Source organism: Oncorhynchus nerka, linkage group LG22 (assembly GCF_034236695.1).
Source record: "Oncorhynchus nerka isolate Pitt River linkage group LG22, Oner_Uvic_2.0, whole genome shotgun sequence".
Classification (NCBI taxonomy): domain Eukaryota; kingdom Metazoa; phylum Chordata; class Actinopteri; order Salmoniformes; family Salmonidae; genus Oncorhynchus; species Oncorhynchus nerka.
The window spans coordinates 77,161,345-77,182,303 of NC_088417.1; the positions used below are offsets into that span (position 1 = coordinate 77,161,345).

Below are 20,959 nucleotides of genomic sequence, written 5' to 3' on the forward strand. Positions count from 1 at the left end.
TGAACAGTACACACACACTAACTCATATGTAAACACACAGACACTTTTAAGGATTCAAATACACATTCTCACATACTGGACATAAGATGACACACTATTACTTCCTGTAAGCCATGGCAAATTAGAACTTCATAGATCTCATGGTTTCCACCCCCTCATCAATACTGTCAGTCACACAGTGAACCCATTTAATGGCCCATATGATTACCATTTCTCCTCCCCTGCCAGGCCCAAAGCGAGTTCACTCATCACTGGCTGTATGAGCTGGGTTGAGCTGCGAGGCAGTGGAGCTGCTTATGGGCCTCGCTGGCTGATGAATAACACCTCTGTCTTTAACTGCCACTTCTCTTCAGACAGCAGATCTAGTCTCTAATGCTAGTCTATACACCCGCCATAATAGGGCTGAATTATGCCTGACAACTCTGTCCTAACTGATGTGTGGCTAATCACCCCATTGTACAAAACACAATGGTTTCCCTTTCATAGCCTGTAGCCATTTACCAGCAGTTTATGAGCAGATCTACTCTCTAATGCTAGTCTATACACCTGTCATAATAGGGCTGAATTATCCCTGACAACTCTGTCCTAACTGATGTCTAATCACTCCCATTGTACTAAACACAATGGTTTTACTTTCATAGTCTGCCATTTGTCAACAGTTTTTGAGCAGTTTATAACAATTGTATTACTATTGTTATGTGTATATAATATATCTGATAATGAGTAACATAATGAACTAATTCCTAAAGTAGACAACTAAAAACTTGGTGCCCTTCAGATCTATGTTACTGTCATTGGTTCCTAATCATCCCCTCTGTCCCCCCTTAGGAAAACATAGAGCTTGCGTTAGATGACATGGAGCCCAGCACATCTCTGTCTGTAGCTGCAGTAGACCAAGCGCCAAGTCAAGCCCTGGTAAGTACACTCCTTAGTGACGCAGCGGTGTAAGGAACTGCAGCTCAGTGCTAGAGGCGTCACTACAGACCCTGGTTCGATCCTGGGCTGTATCACAACCGGCCGTGATCAGGAGTCCCATAGGATAGTGCACAACTGGCCCAGCTTCTCCCAGGTTACAGGAGGGTTTGGTCGGGGTAGGCCGTCATTGTAAAATAAGAATGTGTTCTTAACTGATTTGCCTAGTTAAATAAAGGTTCAAAAAAATATACAAAACATAGCTATATTCACACAAGAGTTTACCTCATTGAGAATTTAAACAAATTCCTGCTTTCTATGACCATGGCAGTTTCATGCTGTACAGCAGTCCTCTCACCTTTCTATGACCATGGCAGCTTCATGCTGTACAGCAGTCCTCTCACCTTTCTATGACCATGGCAGCTTCATGCTGTACAGCAGTCCTCTCACCTTTCTATGACCATGGCAGTTTCATGCTGTACAGCAGTCCTCTCACCTTTCTATGACCATGGCAGCTTCATGCTGTACAGCAGTCCTCTCACCTTTCTATGACCATGGCAGCTTCATGCTGTACAGCAGTCCTCTCACCTTTCTATGACCATGGCAGCTTCATGCTGTACAGCAGTCCTCTCACCTTTCTATGACCATGGCAGCTTCATGCTGTACAGCAGTTCTCTCACCTTTCTATGGGATTTCAGTTTTGATATTGGCACAGGTCCAGTGACACGTTATTTCAGTTTTGATATTGGCACAGGTCCAGTGACACGTTATTTCACATGAACTCCCTTATGAATCGTTTGGCACTTTCAACTGCCAGATCTCTGTAATCATGGCACCCTGCCTCTCTGACGGCCACACAGTTCACAGTGCACCTTTATGCATATTATAATTACATTCATGAGTTCTTTGAGATTCACAGTGAGTCAGTCTAGAGTTATTTGATACATGTTTGCAGGTTTTATAATTTTCAGTTGAATATTTAGTTTATTTTTCACCTCAGAAGAGTGAGCATGTTATATTAATGCCTGCGTAGAGGAACCAACAGGAAGAAACGTGAAGGAGAAGGAAGATATTTCACTCAGCAAACAAAACTAGGAAACTTCCTCTGGTGGAAGAAAATCTATTTTTTTGCTTCTCCAGTGTGTCATGGAAACAGAAATGATACGGTGTTGACAGTGTCAGAGCTTTATAGTAATTCCTGGTTGGTTGCGTTGAGTACTCTGCTTTTTAAGGGGTCCTGGCCCTGCTGGAGCAGTCTTCAAAAGCACTGAACCAGTGTACAGCAGATGGCTGCAAAAGGCCAAAGTCTTTTTAAAGGCTGACAAAATCAAAAGAATGGCACCGCCCACAACATTAGAGAGCACTCTGTTGATGTCGAGACACAAGGATGAAAGCTGACAGTTGAATTTACACTGACACTCTTCAAATGTTGGCCCTTGACATTTTAAAAAGTCAGTACCCATGGGTTCACTGAAGGCTTTTAGTGGTCCAGGAAGAGGCTTTTTTATATATGTGTGGGAGTGTGTGGCTGCGTGCGTGTGCACGTCCAATCTGACCAAGGGATTTTTTATTTTTATATATATAAAGGTTCAAAGAATTCAACAGTAGTAGTTATCATCCCCTAATGTTAAGTGTCAGAGTTTCCCCTATATTAATTTAGCCGCTGCTAAATCGTTGCCACTACTCCCCCCCCAAAAAAATGTTCAGTAAACTTAAATGACTAAGATCAGGTATATAGAAAAGATAATGGTGCTATGTATTTACAAGATCATCTTTGAGTCTTGACTAACAACCACCAAAATAAAAACTAGACAGTCAGGGAGTATTTAAAATTCACTAAATGTCATGGCATGGGCCCCCCCTTTTTTGATTGAGTTATTTTTGAGTAACTCAGCATAAGAATACAGAAAAAGCCATGGCAAATTTTGTAGAATTGCAGGAAATTAGCTTCAAAACCCACTTTTTTTCTCTCTCAGCCTAATGGTAAAATGTGTAGAATTGCTGGGAATTGGCTTTAAAACAGCGCCATCGACCACGCCCCACCCCCCTAAAAAAACACTGAAGCCTTTTGTTCAGTCTGCCAAGTGGGTATACATATTTATTTGTTTCATGGTCTGAGAGTCCTTTAGGTGCCCTTTGGCAATTCCAAGCAGGCTGCCATGTGCCATTTACTGAGAAGTGGCCTGATTTGATGGAGTGCTGCAGAGATGGGAGAACCTTCCAGAAGGACAACCATCTCCACAGAGGAACTCTGGAGCTCTGTCAGAGTTACCATCGGGTTTTTGGTCACCTCCCTCAGTTTGGCTGGGAAAATAGCTATAGGAAGAGTCTTAGGTGTTCAAACTTCATCCATTTAAGAATGATGGAGGCCACTGTGTTCTTGGGGACATTCAATGCAGCAGACATTTTTTGGTACCCTTCCCCAGATCTGTGCCTCGACACAATCTTGTCTCAGAGCTCTAGGGACAATTCCTTCAACCTCATGGCTTGGTTTTCGCTCTGATATGCACTGTCAACTGTGGGACCTTATATAGTCTGGTTTGTGCATTTCCAAATCATGTCCGATCAATTGAATTTACCACAGGTGGACTTCAATCAAGTTTTATAAACATCACAAGGATGATCAATGGAAACAGAATGCAACTGAGCTCAATTTCGAGTCTCATAGCAAAGGGTCTGAGTACTGTTATTGTTATTTATTTTTAATACATTTGCAAACTTTCTAAAAACATATTTGTCATCATGGGGTATTGTGTGTAGACTGATGGGGAGGAAAATGTATTTAATCAGTTTTAGAATAAGGCTGTAACGTACATTTTTTGGGGGAAAAAGTCTAGGTCTGTATACTTACCGAATGCACTGTATATTCTTTAATTTAGAAAGAGCCATTTCAAGAGAAACTGTTTTAGAGTTCTGTTATACCAAAAATCTCAGTTGTGACTGGCATTCTAGGAATGATTGCTGAAGTGGCCTGTGTAGAGTGCAGGCTTCCTGAATGCTCCAATGCTCTCTGAGCTCTTTCTCTGATACTAGACATAATGAGAGCCATGTCTAATGGCCTGTCTCTCTCTGCCGTCTGGACCTCACAAAACACACTACTGCAATTGCTTTATGAAAAATGACTATTTTTCTGGTTGTTGTTCAATAAAAGCCTTAATCTGAAAGCAGTGGACGTTTCTGAATACCCATACTGCACTCTAAATAGTAGGCATTTTGGGTATGCCAAAGTCAAACATTTTATAGTATGTGAAATTTGAGCTTTAAATGGCAGGATGTCATACTAATTTTGTATTTTCGTCTAGTAGAATTCGATGCAGGCGCTTGAGGAAGAGAATCGTCTTTCGAGACGCGTGTGTTTGACAACATGATAATTACATAAGGTGACGCGCTGTACCAAAATGACCAAATGGTTGGAATGAAATCCTTTGCTCATTAGATGACATTCTCAGCCTAGTATGTTGATATTTGTTGCTTATTGCATAACTAAAGTGTGTTCGAAATAGTATGTAGCGTGATTAGTACACAGTATGTAGTTTTAGTAGTAGGCAAGACTGATTTTGGCCAGTGTTGTCAGTGAAATATTTTGGCGGTAAATAAGATCAGTTGCCTCAATCACACCGTTTTTAATGTTTGTTGTGGAAATCTAGTCCGGAGAGTTGAGAAAGGTGCTGTGCTATTACAGGTGAAAAGCCTTGTAACAAAAACATTTGCCAACATTGCCAAAGGCTTATAGAATGATTCCTACAAAGTAGAGGGGTATATTATGAGAGCTGGCTTCACCTCAGGCCTTGGAGTGTGAGTATGACTGAGCTGGCCGAGAGTCTTTGCTGAAGTGAGAAAGTATGTATAGGTTGAAAAGCAAGCTATGGGCCCAGTAAGTCTTGTTTCTGTGTATTTTGGTGAGACTGGTGTTTCTACTGATATACAGTGCCTTCAGAAAGTATTCACACCCCTTGACTTTTGTCCCCCTGTTACAGCCTAATGTCAAAGTGGAATTATGTTTTAAGAAATGCTGAATTGGCTGGAGTCTATAAGTATTCAACCCCTTTGTTATGGCAAGATTAAATAAATTCAGGAGTAAAAATAGGATATAAGTTGCATGGACTCTGTGTGCAGAATAACTACATCATATGTAAGGTCCCTCAGTCGAGCAGTGAATGATTACATCATATGTAAGGTCCCTCAGTCGAGCAGTGAATGATTACATCATATGTAAGGTCCCTCAGTCGAGCAGTGAATGATTACATCATATGTAAGGTCCCTCAGTCGAGCAGTGAATAACTACATCATATGTAAGGTCCCTCAGTCGAGCAGTGAATGATTACATCATATGTAAGGTCCCTCAGTCGAGCAGTGAATAACTACATCATATGTAAGGTCCCTCAGTCGAGCAGTGAATGATTACATCATATGTAAGGTCCCTCAGTCGAGCAGTGAATGACTACATCATATGTAAGGTCCCTCAGTCGAGCAGTGAATAACTACATCATATGTAAGATCCCTCAGTCGAGCAGTGAATAACTACATCATATGTAAGGTCCCTCAGTCGAGCAGTGAATGATTACATCATATGTAAGGTCCCTCAGTCGAGCAGTGAATAACTACATCATATGTAAGGTCCCTCAGTCGAGCAGTGAATGATTACATCATATGTAAGGTCCCTCAGTCGAGCAGTGAATAACTACATCATATGTAAGGGCCCTCAGTCGAGCAGTGAATAACTACATCATATGTAAGGTCCCTCAGTCGAGCAGTGAATGATTACATCATATGCAAGGTCCCTCAGTCGAGCAGTGAATGATTACATCATATGCAAGGTCCCTCAGTCGAGCAGTGAATGATTACATCATATGCAAGGGCCCTCAGTCGAGCAGTGAATGATTACATCATATGCAAGGGCCCTCAGTCGAGCAGTGAATAACTACATCATATGTAAGGTCCCTCAGTCGAGCAGTGAATAACTACATCATATGTAAGGTCCCTCAGTCGAGCAGTGAATGATTACATCATATGTAAGGTCCCTCAGTCGAGCAGTGAATGACTACATCATATGTAAGGTCCCTCAGTCGAGCAGTGAATGATTACATCATATGCAAGGTCCCTCAGTCGAGCAGTGAATAACTACATCCTATGCAAGGGCCCTCAGTCGAGCAGTGAATGATTACATCATATGCAAGGGCCCTCAGTCGAGCAGTGAATGATTACATCATATGTAAGGTCCCTCAGTCGAGCAGTGAATGATTACATCATATGTAAGGTCCCTCAGTCGAGCAGTGAATAACTACATCATATGTAAGGTCCCTCAGTCGAGCAGTGAATGATTACATCATATGTAAGGTCCCTCAGTCGAGCAGTGAATGATTACATCATATGTAAGGTCCCTCAGTCGAGCAGTGAATAACTACATCATATGTAAGGTCCCTCAGTCGAGCAGTGAATAACTACATCATATGTAAGGTCCCTCAGTCGAGCAGTGAATAACTACATCATATGTAAGGTCCCTCAGTCGAGCAGTGAATAACTACATCATATGTAAGGTCCCTCAGTCGAGCAGTGAATAACTACATCATATGTAAGGTCCCTCAGTCGAGCAGTGAATAACTACATCATATGTAAGGTCCCTCAGTCGAGCAGTGAATAACTACATCATATGTAAGGTCCCTCAGTCGAGCAGTGAATAACTACATCATATGTAAGGTCCCTCAGTCGAGCAGTGAATGATTACATCATATGTAAGGGCCCTCAGTCGAGCAGTGAATGATTACATCATATGCAAGGGCCCTCAGTCGAGCAGTGAATAACTACATCATATGTAAGGGCCCTCAGTCGAGCAGTGAATAACTACATCATATGTAAGGGCCCTCAGTCGAGCAGTGAATGATTACATCATATGCAAGGGCCCTCAGTCGAGCAGTGAATGATTACATCATATGCAAGGGCCCTCAGTCGAGCAGTGAATGATTACATCATATGCAAGGGCCCTCAGTCGAGCAGTGAATGATTACATCATATGCAAGGGCCCTCAGTCGAGCAGTGAATGATTACATCATATGCAAGGGCCCTCAGTCGAGCAGTGAATGATTACATCATATGTAAGGTCCCTCAGTCGAGCAGTGAATGATTACATCATATGTAAGGTCCCTCAGTCGAGCAGTGAATAACTACATCATATGTAAGGTCCCTCAGTCGAGCAGTGAATAACTACATCATATGTAAGGTCCCTCAGTCGAGCAGTGAATAACTACATCATATGTAAGGTCCCTCAGTCGAGCAGTGAATAACTACATCATATGTAAGGTCCCTCAGTCGAGCAGTGAATAACTACATCATATGTAAGGTCCCTCAGTCGAGCAGTGAATGATTACATCATATGTAAGGGCCCTCAGTCGAGCAGTGAATGATTACATCATATGCAAGGGCCCTCAGTCGAGCAGTGAATAACTACATCATATGTAAGGGCCCTCAGTCGAGCAGTGAATAACTACATCATATGTAAGGGCCCTCAGTCGAGCAGTGAATGATTACATCATATGCAAGGGCCCTCAGTCGAGCAGTGAATGATTACATCATATGCAAGGGCCCTCAGTCGAGCAGTGAATGATTACATCATATGCAAGGGCCCTCAGTCGAGCAGTGAATGATTACATCATATGCAAGGGCCCTCAGTCGAGCAGTGAATGATTACATCATATGCAAGGGCCCTCAGTCGAGCAGTGAATGATTACATCATATGCAAGGGCCCTCAGTCGAGCAGTGAATGATTACATAGTATGCAAGGGCCCTCAGTCGAGCAGTGAATGATTACATAGTATGCAAGGGCCCTCAGTCGAGCAGTGAATTTCAAACACAGATTAAACCACAAAGACCAGGGAGGTTTTCCAATGCCTCACAAATAAGGGCACCTATTGGTAGATGGATAAAACAATTTTAAAAAGCAGACAATGAAAATACCTTTTGAGCATTTTGGATGGTGTATCAATACACCCAGTCACTACAAAGATACAGGTGTCCTTCCTAACTCAGTTGCTGGAGAGGAAGGAAAACACTCAGGGATTTCACCATGAGGCCAATGGTGACTTTAAAATAGTTACAGATTTTTATGGCTGTAATAGGAGAACTGAGGATGGATCAACAACATTGTAATTAATCCACAATACTAACCTAAATGACCTAAAAGAGTGAAAAGGAAGCCTGTACAGAATACAAATATTCTAAATCATGCATCCTGTTTGCAATAAAGCACAAAAGTAAAACTGCAAAAAATGTGGCAAAGAAAGGTACTTGATGTTCTGAACACAAAGCAATATGTTTGGGGCAAATCCAACATCACATCAGAGTAGCCCTCTTCATATTTTCAAGCATGGTGATGGCTGCATCATGTTATGGGTATGCTTGTCATCGGCAAGGACTAAGGTTTTTTGGGGGGATAAAAAATAAACGGAATAGAGCTAAGCACAGGCAAAGTCCTAGAGCAAAACCTGGTTCAGGCTGCTTTCCACCAGACACTGGGAGACAAATTTACCTTTTTAGCAGGACAATAACCTAAAATACAAGGCCAAATGTACACTGGAGTTGCTTACCACAACGACATTGAATGTTCCTGAGTGGTCTAGTTACAGTTTTGACTTAAATCTTCTTGAAAGTCTATGGCAAGACATGGAAATGGTGGCTAGCAATGATCAACAACCAACTTGACAGACGTTGAATAATTTTTTTGAAGAATAATGTGCAAATATTGTACAATCCATAGAGACTTACCCAGAAAGACTTACAGCTGTAATTGCTGCCGAAAGTGATTCTAATATGTATTGACTCAGGGGTGTGAATAACCTGTTTTTAGGATTTAAAAAAATCTCTCACTTTTTCATTATGGGGTATTGTGTATAGATGGGTTTGTACCACAACAAAATGTGGAATAAGTCAAGGGGTATGGATACTTTCTGAAAGCACTGTACAACCATCCGAAGGACTGGGTAGAGGTATGTTTGACTAGTGTTTGTATGCATGTGTGTGTGCCAGGTGCGGACGCTGAGGACTGATGAGGCTCGGGGCCTGTTGTGGCTGATGGAAGAGGAGGCTCTGCAGCCTGGGGGTTCAGAGGATACTCTACTGGGACGCCTCTTCATTTACTATGGCCCTGCTGAGGGAGGGAGCAAAGGTGAACACATACACAGTCAAATCTGTTATTCATACCAATAACAGAGGAGGTTAGTAAATCTACTGTTTGGGGATTGATTTATTGGTAGGTTTTCTTCTTCATATACATTCGGAAACTATTCAGACCCATTGACTTTTTCCAAATGTTGTTATGTTACAGCCTTATTCTAAAATTGATTAAATAGTTACCCCCCCCCCTCATCAATCTAAACACAATAACCCATAATGACAAAGTTAAAACAGGTTTGGGTATGATGCTTCAAGCTTTTCACACCTCTCCCATTCTACTCTGCAGATCCTCTCAAGTTCTGTCAGGTTGGATGGGGAGTATCGCTGCACAGATGTTTTCAGGTGTCTCCAGAGATGTTCAATCAGGTTCAATTCCGGTCTCTGGCTGGGCACTCTTGTCTTGGCTGTGTGCTTAGGGTCGTTATCCTGTTGGAAGGTGAACCGTTGCCTCGGTCTGAGGTCCTTAGCGCTCTGGAGCAGGTTTTCATCAAGGAGCTCTCTGTACTTTGCTCCAATTCATCTTTCCCTCGATCCTGACTAGTCTCCCAGTCCCTGCGTCTAAAAACATCTCCACAGCCTGATGCTGCCACCACCATACTTCACCGTAGGGATGTTGCCAGGTTTCCTCCAGACGTGACGCTTGGCATTCAGGCCAAAGAGTTCTATCTTGGTTTCATCAGACCAGAGAATCTTGTTTCTCATGGTCTGACTCCTTTAGGTGCCTTTTGGCAAATCCCAAGCGGGAAGTTGTGCATTTTACTGAGGAGTGGCTTCCGTCTGGCCACTCTACCGTAAAGGCCTGATTTGGTGGAGTGCTGCAAAGATGGTTGTCCTTCTGGAAGGTTCTCCCATCTCTACAGAGGCACACCTCCCTGACCAAAGCCCTTCTCCCCCGATTGCTCAGTTTGACCGACAGCTCTAGTAAGATTCTTGGTGGTTCCAAACTTCTTCCATTTAAGATTGATGGAGGCCACTGTGTTCTTGGGGACCTTCAATGCTGCAGAAATGTTTTCGTAGCCTTCCCCAGATCTGTGCCTCGATACAATCCTGTCTCGGAGCTCTCTCTATTCCTTCGACCTCATGACTTTCATGCACTGTCAACTGTGGGGCCTTATATAGACAGGTGTTGTCCTTTCCAAGTCATGTTCAATCATATGAATTCACCACAGGTGGAGTCCAATCAAGTTGTAGAAACAAGGATGATCAATGGAGACAGGATGCACCTGTTTCTCAATTTTGAGTCTCATAGCAAAGGTTCTGAATACTTGTAAATGTAAATACGTTATTTCTGTTTATTGTTCACAAACATTTCTAAAAACCATTTTTTTCCGGCTTTGTCATGGAGTATTATTGAGGATAAAAAAACAAACATTTTAGAATAGGGCTGTAATGTGGGAAAAGTCAAGTCATTGCCACACAATGCACACATTATATACATCCATCTACGCATCCAAACATTCATTGAAATACATAACTGTTATCAACTCCTTTTCCCTCCTCTACCTGTCAGGTCACACCTTGTTGCTGAAGAGTGGGAAGCCGCATCACTTTCTGTTGGGTCACAGTCATGGGACAGACTGGGTGGAGTATGACGCCCGTGGTTGGCTGAGCCATGCCAAACAGAACCCTGCCTCTACCAACGCAGGGAGTCTCCTGCAGGACTCCCAGAAGTAAGATCCACATAATGTTTTAGCTTGATTGGCAATGCTTGCAACACACGTCTGACCTGATCTGATTATCTCTCTCCTTTCCAGGAAGAACATTAGTGGTCTGTTTATGAGCCGAGGAGGCGGGGCCACCACCCTGTCAGGCTCCATCGCAGGCCTGGAGGGTGTTTCCCAGCTGGCCTTGCGGCGCGCCACCAGCATGAGGAAGACTTTCACCACTGGAGTGGCGGCCGTCAAGAAGAAGTCCCTCTGCATCCAGATCAAACTACAAGTGGTGAGCGGCTGCAAGCTGTCTGCAGAGGGCAGGTCTGTTGGAGAGCAGGAAAGCAAGAGGGCTTCCCAAAAAATCATATTTACACTTCTGTTCCTGTAACAGTCTGGGCATATCTAGCTAAGTTGTGTTGGGCCACAGGGCCTCATTTAAATCCAACACATGGGCTGATTCAGTAATAGGAGTCATTTAATTAGCACTGCCTAATATATCCCCTACCCCGGGAGAGGTGTCCGCATAGCGCTTGGGGATCATCCATCTTCCTGTGTTTTTACCATATTATTCCAGCTTGAAAGGGTAGGCACTAGGAGCCGCCCTCGTGTAGGGCCTAGGCATTACATTTCCTGCTCCTGAGAGTACTTTCCTTAACTATACCATTTATTAAAACGCAGGTGGATTATTTCATAAGATTGCTTAATGCATTGTGGCAAACCTCTTCAAGGTTAGGAGCGTTTGTCACAAACTAAGTGGTAAACTGTCACCAAATCACCCAAGAATGAGAGTTCTTTCGAACAGGACAGTACCTGTGTGTTTGTCCTGGTCCACCCAGGCCGTAGGCGAGGTCAAGGATAGCAGGGTTCGGTACACGAATCGGGTTCTCGGTAGGTCCAGGTCCAAACGCCAACAGGTAAGTCCAAAACAATCCAGCTCATACACGGTAAATCCAGCCAATCTCTATAGTCTCTTTCTCTATTGTTCATAGCTCCTTCCAGCACTCTCTCTTCCTCTTCCTGGTTTTTCTTGACCCTTTATCTGTGAGTCGGCTCCACCTTCTGAGGGTTCCCCTTGCTTCTGGGACTTGTAGTTTTGGCGGTCGGCCATTTTGTGATCTGTAGTTCTGACAGGGGTGGCCATTTTAGTGATCGGGCAGAGCCCGTTTATTAGTTCTGCTCTCACATATCTGCCACTTATCACTCGACCCCTTCTTTGCCACATATCTCTCCCCCTAGATCCGACCTAGGTCGGGCTACCGCAGCAAAATATGCATGCATGCGGGATAACCCATCCGCGTTTCCCATTTCCTTCCCTGCTCTGTGTTTCAAGTCAAAATGAAACGGTTGGAGACTCAAAAACCACCGCATCACCCGAGCGTTCTTCTCTTTAGCCCTATGCATCCAGGTGAGTGGGGCATGGTCACTGATGAGGGTGAAGTGGCGCCCCAGCAGGTAGTACTTCAGGCTTTCTAGAGCCCACTTTACTGCCAGCGCCTCTTTCTCAACGACTGAGTAGTTGGTTTCCCGTGGTTCCAGCTTCCTGCTTAAAAACAGGATGGGGTGTTCCACCCCTTCTACCTCTTGGGATAGCACTGCTCCCAAGCCGACCTCTGAGGCATCCGTCTGAACCACAAACTCTTTCTCAAAGTCTGGTACCACCAGCACTGGATTACAGCAGAGAGCCTCCTGTAATGTCCTAAATGCTTTGGTGGCCCTTTCATCCCATTTGACCATGTTTGGCCCTCTGGCTCTAGTCATGTCGGTAAGTGGGGCGGCCACTGTGGCATAACTTGGGATGAACTTCCGGTAGGAACCGGTCAGCCCTAGGAAGGCTCGAACCTGCTTCTTATTTACTGGTTTCGGCCATTCTCTAATTGCCTTCACCTTCTTATGTTGGGGTTTGATTAACCCTCTTCCCACAGTGTATCCCAGGTACTCTGTTTCCTCTAACCCCACATAACACTTGGCAGGGTTTGCTGTGAGCCCTGCCTTTCTAAGGGCGTCTAACACTGCCTGTACCCGGGGTAAGTGGGATTCCCAATCTGGGCTGTAGATCCCCACGTCATCTAAATAAGCTGCGGCGTATGCTTTGTGCGGTTTTAGGACTTTGTCCATGAGCCGTTGAAAGGTGGCTGGGGCCCCGTGTAAGCCGAATGGCATGACGGTGTATTGAAACAAACCGTCAGGTGTTGCAAAGGCTGTCTTTTCTTTGGCCCTGGGGTCAGAGGAATTTGCCAGTACCCTTTTGTCAGATCAAGGGTCGTAATGTACCGAGCATGACCGATTTTCTCCAGTAGTTCATCTACTCGGGGCATGGGGTAGGCATCAAACTTCGAGATTTCATTTACCTTCCGAAAGTCGTTACAGAACCGCAAAGACCCATCGGGCTTGGAGACCATCACAATTGGGCTAGACCACTCACTATGTGACTTGACCACTCCAGCTGTCAACATTTTCTCAGTCTCTGCTCTAATCGCGGCCCGTCGAGCCTCGGGTACCCGATATGGCCTCATACTCACTTTTCTCCCTGGTAGGGAAACGATATCATGAGCCGTAACCTCAGTTCGGCCAGGTACCTCTGAAAACACATCTCTGTTTTTCTGGATCAGGGTCTTTACTTCCTGTACTTGCGCTGGGGACAGTGGGTGAAATATTTACTTCGGCTGTCTCCTGAAGGTGTGTGGGGTATGTGACCATTAGTGTTTCTCTCTCTCTCCATGCTTTTAACAGGTTTATGTGATAAATCTGTTCCTGGGGCCGTCGACCTGGCTGTCGGATCCGATAATTGACCTCTCCTATTCTCTCCAGTACTTCATATGGTCCTTTCCATGTGGCTAGTAGTTTACACTCTACCGTGGGGATCAGCACTAACACCTTATCTCCCGGTTGAAATTCCCTCAGGGTAGCCTGCCGGTTATAAGTGTGCCGCTGGTGTTCCTGTGTTTGTCTCATGTGCTCTCTGACGATGGGCATGACTGTGGCTATCCTATCTTGCATTTCCGTGACGTGCTCTATGACACTAGATACGGGGTGGATTGGTGCTCCCAGGTTTCCCGGGCGATGTCTAAGATTCCCCGGGATGCCTCCCATATACCAGCTCAAAGGGAGAAAACCCCAGCGAGGCTTGAGGAACCTCTCTAATGGCAAACATCAGATACGGCAACATGCAATCCCAGTTTTTCCCATCCTTATCGATTACCTTCCTGAGCATTGACTTCAGGGTTCGGTTGAATCTCTCAACCAGCCCGTCCGTCTGAGGATGGTAAACCGATGTCCTCAACTGTTTCACCTGCCACAGTTTACAAAGGTCCGCCATAAGGCGGGACATAAAGGGGTCCCCTGGTCGGTAGGATCTCCTTTGGAACCCCTACCCTGGTGAACAAGAGCACTAATTCCTTTGCGATATTTTTGGAAGTCATCGTCCGAAGGGGAATGGCTTCTGGGTAGCGAGTGGCATAATCTAGAATGACCAGAATGTATTGGTGCCCTCTGGCGGATTTGGGTAGTGGGCCCACTAAATCCATCGCTATCCTCTCAAATGGCGTTTCGATTATGGGGAGTGGCACTAACGGGCTTCTAAAAGCTGGTCGGGAGCTGTTAACTGGCACTCCGGCACTCTCCACAATGCCGAGCCACTTCAGCTTGAATTCCTGGCCAGTAAAACCTCCTTACAATCCGGTCTCGGGTTTTATCGATACCAAGGTGTCCACCCAGAATGTGCCCATGAGCTAGATCCAGTACTGTCCTCCGGTACCGAGTGGGAACCAACAACTGTTCCACCACATCAACCCCTATTTTCGAGACTCTGTACACCAAACCCTTTTTCATGATGAAGTGGGGAAAACTATTAGGCATCATCCCAACATTTATGGGAGTACCATCTACGACCTGCACATCTGCTCTGGCTTGCTGCAGCGTTGGATCCTGGTTTTGGGCCGTCCCAAAATTAGTCAAGGACCCTGCCAGGTCTGCTGGTTCTAGATCGTCGTCCTCTGGATTCAGATCGACCCCAGCCCCACTAGTACTGGGCTGTTCGTTATCAGCGAGGTTTGCCACTTCATCCTCCTCCTCCCCTACTAGCACCTGTGATGTTGTCCCCTGGGAGACCTCTTTTCTTGGCTTTGGTTGAAGGCCCCATGCTTCTTCCTGCTTGGTCAGGGTTGTTGGCTTCTCAAATATGCCATTCTTGTGGCCTAACTTTGTTAGGAAAGTCTCGACCCAATATTACATCATATGGCATCTTTGGGACCACGCCGACCTCATAATCCAGCAGACCGTCCTCTGTTTGTATGCTCACTAAGGCCGTGGGGTACAGACGGGTATCCCCATGAATGCATGTAACACTGATATCCTGTCTTGTATCCAGTTTATGATTCGGCACTAGGCCTGCAACGACCAGGGTTAGCATACTGCCGGAATCCAGCAGTGCTTCAACCTCTTTCCCTTCAACCTTCACCCTGCACATATGTTTGTTTCTTGATCTTTCAAGTACAGTGGTTACAACAGGACATGCATACCGTATATCATCTTCATTTTCACTAAGGTTACATTGCATTGGCTCTTCTTTAATAGGGCAGTAGGCTGCAATATGTCCTGGTTGATTACAATTGTAACAGATAATAGGGGTTCGGGGGAGACCCCTCGACCCCCAGTCCCGGTTAACGTTTTTTTCCCTTAGTGTCTTGGCCTGATTCTGATTCTTTCCTCATGGCCCCACGCTGCTCTCTTCCCCCTCTAAATGTTGGGACAGCCTTACCCTGTCCACTGGTTCGCCCATGCCTGGGGAACGGGAATCTTTCCTCCTGTGCCTGCTCAGCTGTTCTTGCCACAATACCGTCAACCAGGCCCACGAGATGGTCGGCGGAAAGTACCCTGTCTGGCCAACCCATCGCTCACTTCTTGGGGTAGACCTCGCTGAAACTGGTTGAGTACGATGGTCTCGACAATCTCGGCGGATGACCGGGTCTCTGGTCGCAACCATTTCCGTGCCAGGTGAATCAAGTCGAACATCTGTGTTCGTGGGGGTTGTCCCGGTCGGTAGGACCACTGGTGGAAGCGGTGTGCCCTCACGGTATCAGTCACTCCCAGTCTAGTCAGGATCTCTCCCCTTTAGTTTATCGTAATCCTGTGCATCTTTCAACTCCAGGTCGAAATACGCTTTTTGAGCGTCCCCTGCCAGGTATGGTGCCAGAAGCCCTGCCCATTCTTCTTCGGCCACTTCTCCCTCTCTGCCGTCCTTTCGAAGGTGGTAAGATATGCTTCCACATCATCCTGCGCTGTCATTTTTTGAAGAAAATGATTGGCCCTCCTTTGGGTATTTGCAGCTGGTAATTGAGCCCCAATTTGGTCCGCTAGCCCCTTTAGGCCTTCTCTTAACTCCCGGGTGTTTCTCTCTTGCTCTTCTGTGAGCAGCTGGTTGGTGTGGTGCTGGATCTGTAACGTGTCCTGATACATTCGCATTGCATCCTGATGAACTATTTGTTGAGCTCTAGTTGCCTCTTGTTGGGCGGCCGCCGCTTGTAACAGGGCCTGTATGGCTCCCTCCATACTCATTTTCCTGAAAAACTGTCCTAACCAAACAAAGCCAAAACAAAAAAAAACCTGACTCCCCTTTGGAGTGCTAACTGAACATTTATTTTTTATTTTTTTCTTCTACCTAACCAGTGGTATGTTAGTCCATACCCGTATCCTCCACCACGTGTGGCAAACCTCTTCAAGGTTAGGAGCGTTTGTCACAAACTAAGTGGTAAACTGTCACCAAATCACCCAAGAATGAGAGTTCTTTCGAACAGGACAGTACCTGTGTGTTTGTCCTGGTCCACCCAGGCCGTAGGCGAGGTCAAGGATAGCAGGGTTTGGTACACGAATCGGGTTCTCGGTAGGTCCAGGTCCAAACGCCAACAGGTAAGTCCAAAACAATCCAGCTCATACACGGTAAATCCAGCCAATCTCTATAGTCTCTTTCTCTATTGTTCATAGCTCCTTCCAGCACTCTCTCTTCCTCTTCCTGGTTTTTCTTGACCCTTTATCTGTGAGTCGGCTCCACCTTCTGAGGGTTCCCCTTGCTTCTGGGACTTGTAGTTTTGGCGGTCGGCCATTTTGTGATCTGTAGTTCTGACAGGGGTGGCCATTTTAGTGATCGGGCAGAGCCCGTTTATTAGTTCTGCTCTCACATATCTGCCACTTATCACTCGACCCCCTTCTTTGCCACAGCATGAAATGTGCTATTATATCCATTAGTGAGAGCCAGTGTATAGAGCCTGTGCTTATGTTTTAAAAGTTTGGTCTCTGTTTAGGCTGGCTATTCTCTCAATGCATGTTGAGGCCTTGCCCTCTCTCATGGCTCTCACTGTCACCATTTCAGTCCTAGCTAACTCTCCTATCTCCTGTAGGACGCTCTGCTGGACACTGTGCGGAGGTCCAGGGTTCACTTTATCCACTGCTTGCTGCCCAATGCTGATGCCCTGCGGGCAGGCAGAGCGGAGTTGGAGGCCCAGGGGGACAGTGGAGACTCTGCCCTGATGCAGCTGGATGTGGTCCTGCTCCGGTCTCAGCTCCGCGGCTCCAAGCTGCTGGACGCTCTCAGAATCTACAGACAAGGTAAGAGGCTGTGGATATTAGACTAGGAAGGTCTGGAAGGGTCTCTCAAACCAAATGATCTTCACAAACAGCAGTGTTAAAAATAAATATTTATGTACATTTTTTTTTTAGCTTTATAACCTTACCCCTGATGTCCTTGTCTGTACAGGATACCCTGATCACATGGTCTTCTCCGAATTCTGCCGCCGCTTCGACGTGCTGGCACCACACCTGACCAAGAAACTTGGCCGCAACTACATAGTGAAGGATGAGAAGAAGGTGAGTATTTTTCTGTGTGTGTTTTGGAGAAAATAATATGATTCAGGCCAACAACGGAGGTCTGCATTGTTATATTAATGAGCTGTTATTATCTAGGCATAAGTCACTTTAATAACTCTACCCACATGTATATATTACCTCGACTAACCGGTGCCCCCGCACATTGACTCTGTACCTTTACCCCCTGTATATAGCCTCGCTATTGTTATTTTACTGCTGCTCTTTAATTATTTGGTACTTTATTTATATTTTTTTGTAGGTATTTTTCTAAAAACTGCACTGTTGATTAAGGGCTTGTAAGTAAGCATTTCACTGTAAGGTCTACCTACACCTATTGTGTTACTTGTCACATGCGCCGAACATTTGATTTGAGCTGAATAGACCATCTCCTCCTTGGCTGTCAGTAGCCCACTGACAGAGGAATAAACCTCTATTAATCAGGGCCATTGTGATGACCTTATCATCTTATCCCCAGCTGCATCCAATCAAAGTTTATTTGTCACGTGCGCCGAATACAACAGTGAAATGCTTATTTACAGGCTCTAACCAATAGTTTGGAGGGAAAAAGGTGTGTGTGGGTAAAGAAATAAAACCACAGTAAAAAGACATTTGAAAATAAGAGTAGCAAGGCTATATACAGACACTGGTTAGTCAGGCTTATTGAGGTAGTATGTACATGTAGGTATGGTTAAAGTGACTGCATATATGATGAACAGAGAGTAGCAGTAGCGTAAAAGAGGGGTTGGCGGGTGGCGGGACACAATGCAGATAGCCCGGTTAGCCAATGTGGGAGCACTGGTTGGTCGAGCCAATTGCGGTAGTATGTACATGAATGTATAGTTAGGGATTATGCACATAAGATAAACCGAGAGTAGTAGCAGCAGCGTAAACGAGGGGTTTGGGGGGCACACAATGCAAATAGTCTGGGTAACCATGTGGTTACCTGTTCAGGAGTCCTATGGATTGGGGGTGAAAAACGGTTTAAATGTTTTATTTTTGTCCTAGACTTGGCACTCCGGTACCGCTTGCCATGCGGTAGTAGAGAGAACAGTCTATGACTGGTGTGGCTAAGGTCTTTGACAATTTTCAGGGCTTTCCTCTGACACCGCCTGGTGTAGAGGTCCTGGATGGCAGGCAGCTTTGCCCCACTTTGGCATCCCACTCCGTACCAAGTTTAATCAATGACGAGCAGAGACCGGAAGCAAAGGTCTTCTAATTGCACTGGAGTTAAGGGCTGAACAAAATACCCCAAACTTGGTATTGCACTTATCAACTTGGTGAAATATATTTTCTACCCTGGAGGCTGTCTGGCGGGTGGTTATGCCCTAATGATATGCTTAGGAAGGGAGCTCCCCACTTTTAAAATGTTATTTTATTTCACCTTTATTTAACCATGTCGGCCAGTTGAAGACAAGTTCTCATTTACAACTGCGACCTGGCCAAGATAAAGCAAAACAGTGTGACAAAAACAACAACACAGAGTTACACATAAACAAACGTACAGTCAATAACACAATAGAAAAATCTATGTACAGTGTGTGCAAATGTAGAAGAGTAGGGATGTAAAGGCAATAAATAGGCCATAGAGGCGAAACAATTACAATTTAACATTAACACTGGAGTGATAGATGTGCAGATGATGATGTGCAAGTAGAGATACTGGGGTGCAAACGAGCAAGAGTAACAATATGGGGATGAGGTACTTTGGGTGTGGTATTTACAGATGGGCTGTGTACAGGTTCAGTGATCGGTAAGCTGCTCTGACAGATGATGCTTAAAGCGAGAGGGCCCCACAGATATAAGTCTCCAGCTTCAGTGATTTTTGCAATTTGTTCCAGTCATTGGCAACAGAGAACTGGAAGGAAAGGCAGCCAAAGGAAGTGTTGGCTTTGGGGATGACCAGTAAAATATACCTGCTGGAGCGCGTACGGCGGGTATGTGTTGCTATGGTGACCAGTGAGCTGAGATAAGGCGGGGCTTCACCTAGCAAAGACTTACAGATGACCTGGATCTAGTGGGTTTGGCGACAAATATGTAGTGAGGGCCAGCCAACAAGAGCGTACAGGTCGCAGTGGTGTGTAGTGTATGGGGCTTTGATGACAAAACGGATGGCACTGTGATAGACTACATCCAGTTTACTGAGTAGCGTGTTGGAGATTATTTTGTAAATGACATCGCCGAAGTCAATGATCGGTAGGATAGTCAGTTTAACGAGGGTATATTCGGCAGCATGAGTGAAGGAGGCTTTGTTGCGAAATAGGAAGCTGATTCTAGATTTAATTTTGGATTGGAGATGCTTAATGTGTGTCTGGAGGCAGAGTTTACAGTCTAACCAGTCACCTAGTTATTTGTAGTTATCCACATTTATTCTAAGTCAGAACCGTCCAGAGTAGTGATGCTAGTCGGGCGGGAGGTTGCGGGCAGCAATCGGTTGAAGAGCATGCACTTAGTTTTACTAGCATTTAAAAGCAGATGGAGGCCATGGAAGGAGTGTGTTGTATGGCATTGAAACCCGTTTGGAGGTTTGTTAGTACAGTGTCCAAAGAAGGGCCAGATGAGAACAGAATGGTGTCGTCTGCGTAGAGGTGGATCAGAGAATCACCAGCAGCAAGAGCTACATCATTGATATATACAGAGAAAAGAGTCTGCCCGAAAATTGAACACTGTGGCACCCCCATAGAAGACTGCCAGAGGTCCGGACAACATGCCCTCCGATTTGACACACTGAACTCTGTCTGAGAAGTAGTTGGTGAACCAGGTGAGGCAGTCATTTGAGAAGCCAAGGCTACCGAGTCTGCCGATAAGAATGCGGTGATTGACAGAGTCGAAAGCTTTGGCCAGGTTGATGAAGACTGCTGCACAGTACTGTCTTTTATTGATGGCGGTTATATCGTTTCGGACCTTGAGCGTGGCTGAGGTGCACCCATGATCAGCTCGGAAACCAGATAGCATAGTGGAGAAGGTACTGTGGGATTCAAAATGGTCGGTGATCCGTTTGTTAACTTGGTTTTTGAAGATTTTTAGAAAGGCAGAGAAGGATGGATATAGGTCTATAACAGTTTGGGTTTAGAGTGTCTCCCCCTTTTGAAGAGGGGGATGACCGCAGCAGCTTTCCAAACTTTGGGGATCTCAGACGATACGAAAGAGGTTAAACAGGCTAGTAATAGAGGTTTCAACAATTTCGTCTGATAAATTTAGAAAGAGAGGGTCCAGATTTTATAGCCCAGCTGATTTGTAGGGATCCAGATTTTGCAGCTCTTTCAGAACATCAGCTGTCTGGATTTGGGTGAGGGGGGGGGGGGGGGGGGTGCTGAGATGTTGGTAGGGGTAGCCAGGTGGAAAGCATGGCCAGCCATAGAAAAATGCTTATT

The 20,959-nt window shown here is 45.3% G+C and overlaps 1 protein-coding gene across 1 annotated transcript in view; it reads left to right on the forward strand.

Annotated features, from left to right (window-relative positions):
- LOC115105774 (unconventional myosin-XVIIIa-like) overlaps window positions 1–20,959 on the forward strand; it is a 113,215-nt gene that overhangs the window by 47,067 nt on the left and 45,189 nt on the right. The window contains exons 14-19 of the mRNA XM_029628146.2: window positions 829–915; window positions 8,932–9,070; window positions 10,589–10,748; window positions 10,833–11,019; window positions 17,123–17,330; window positions 17,479–17,588. Coding sequence (XP_029484006.2) covers window positions 829–915; window positions 8,932–9,070; window positions 10,589–10,748; window positions 10,833–11,019; window positions 17,123–17,330; window positions 17,479–17,588 — 891 coding nt within the window. The remainder of the gene's footprint in view (window positions 1–828; window positions 916–8,931; window positions 9,071–10,588; window positions 10,749–10,832; window positions 11,020–17,122; window positions 17,331–17,478; window positions 17,589–20,959) is intronic.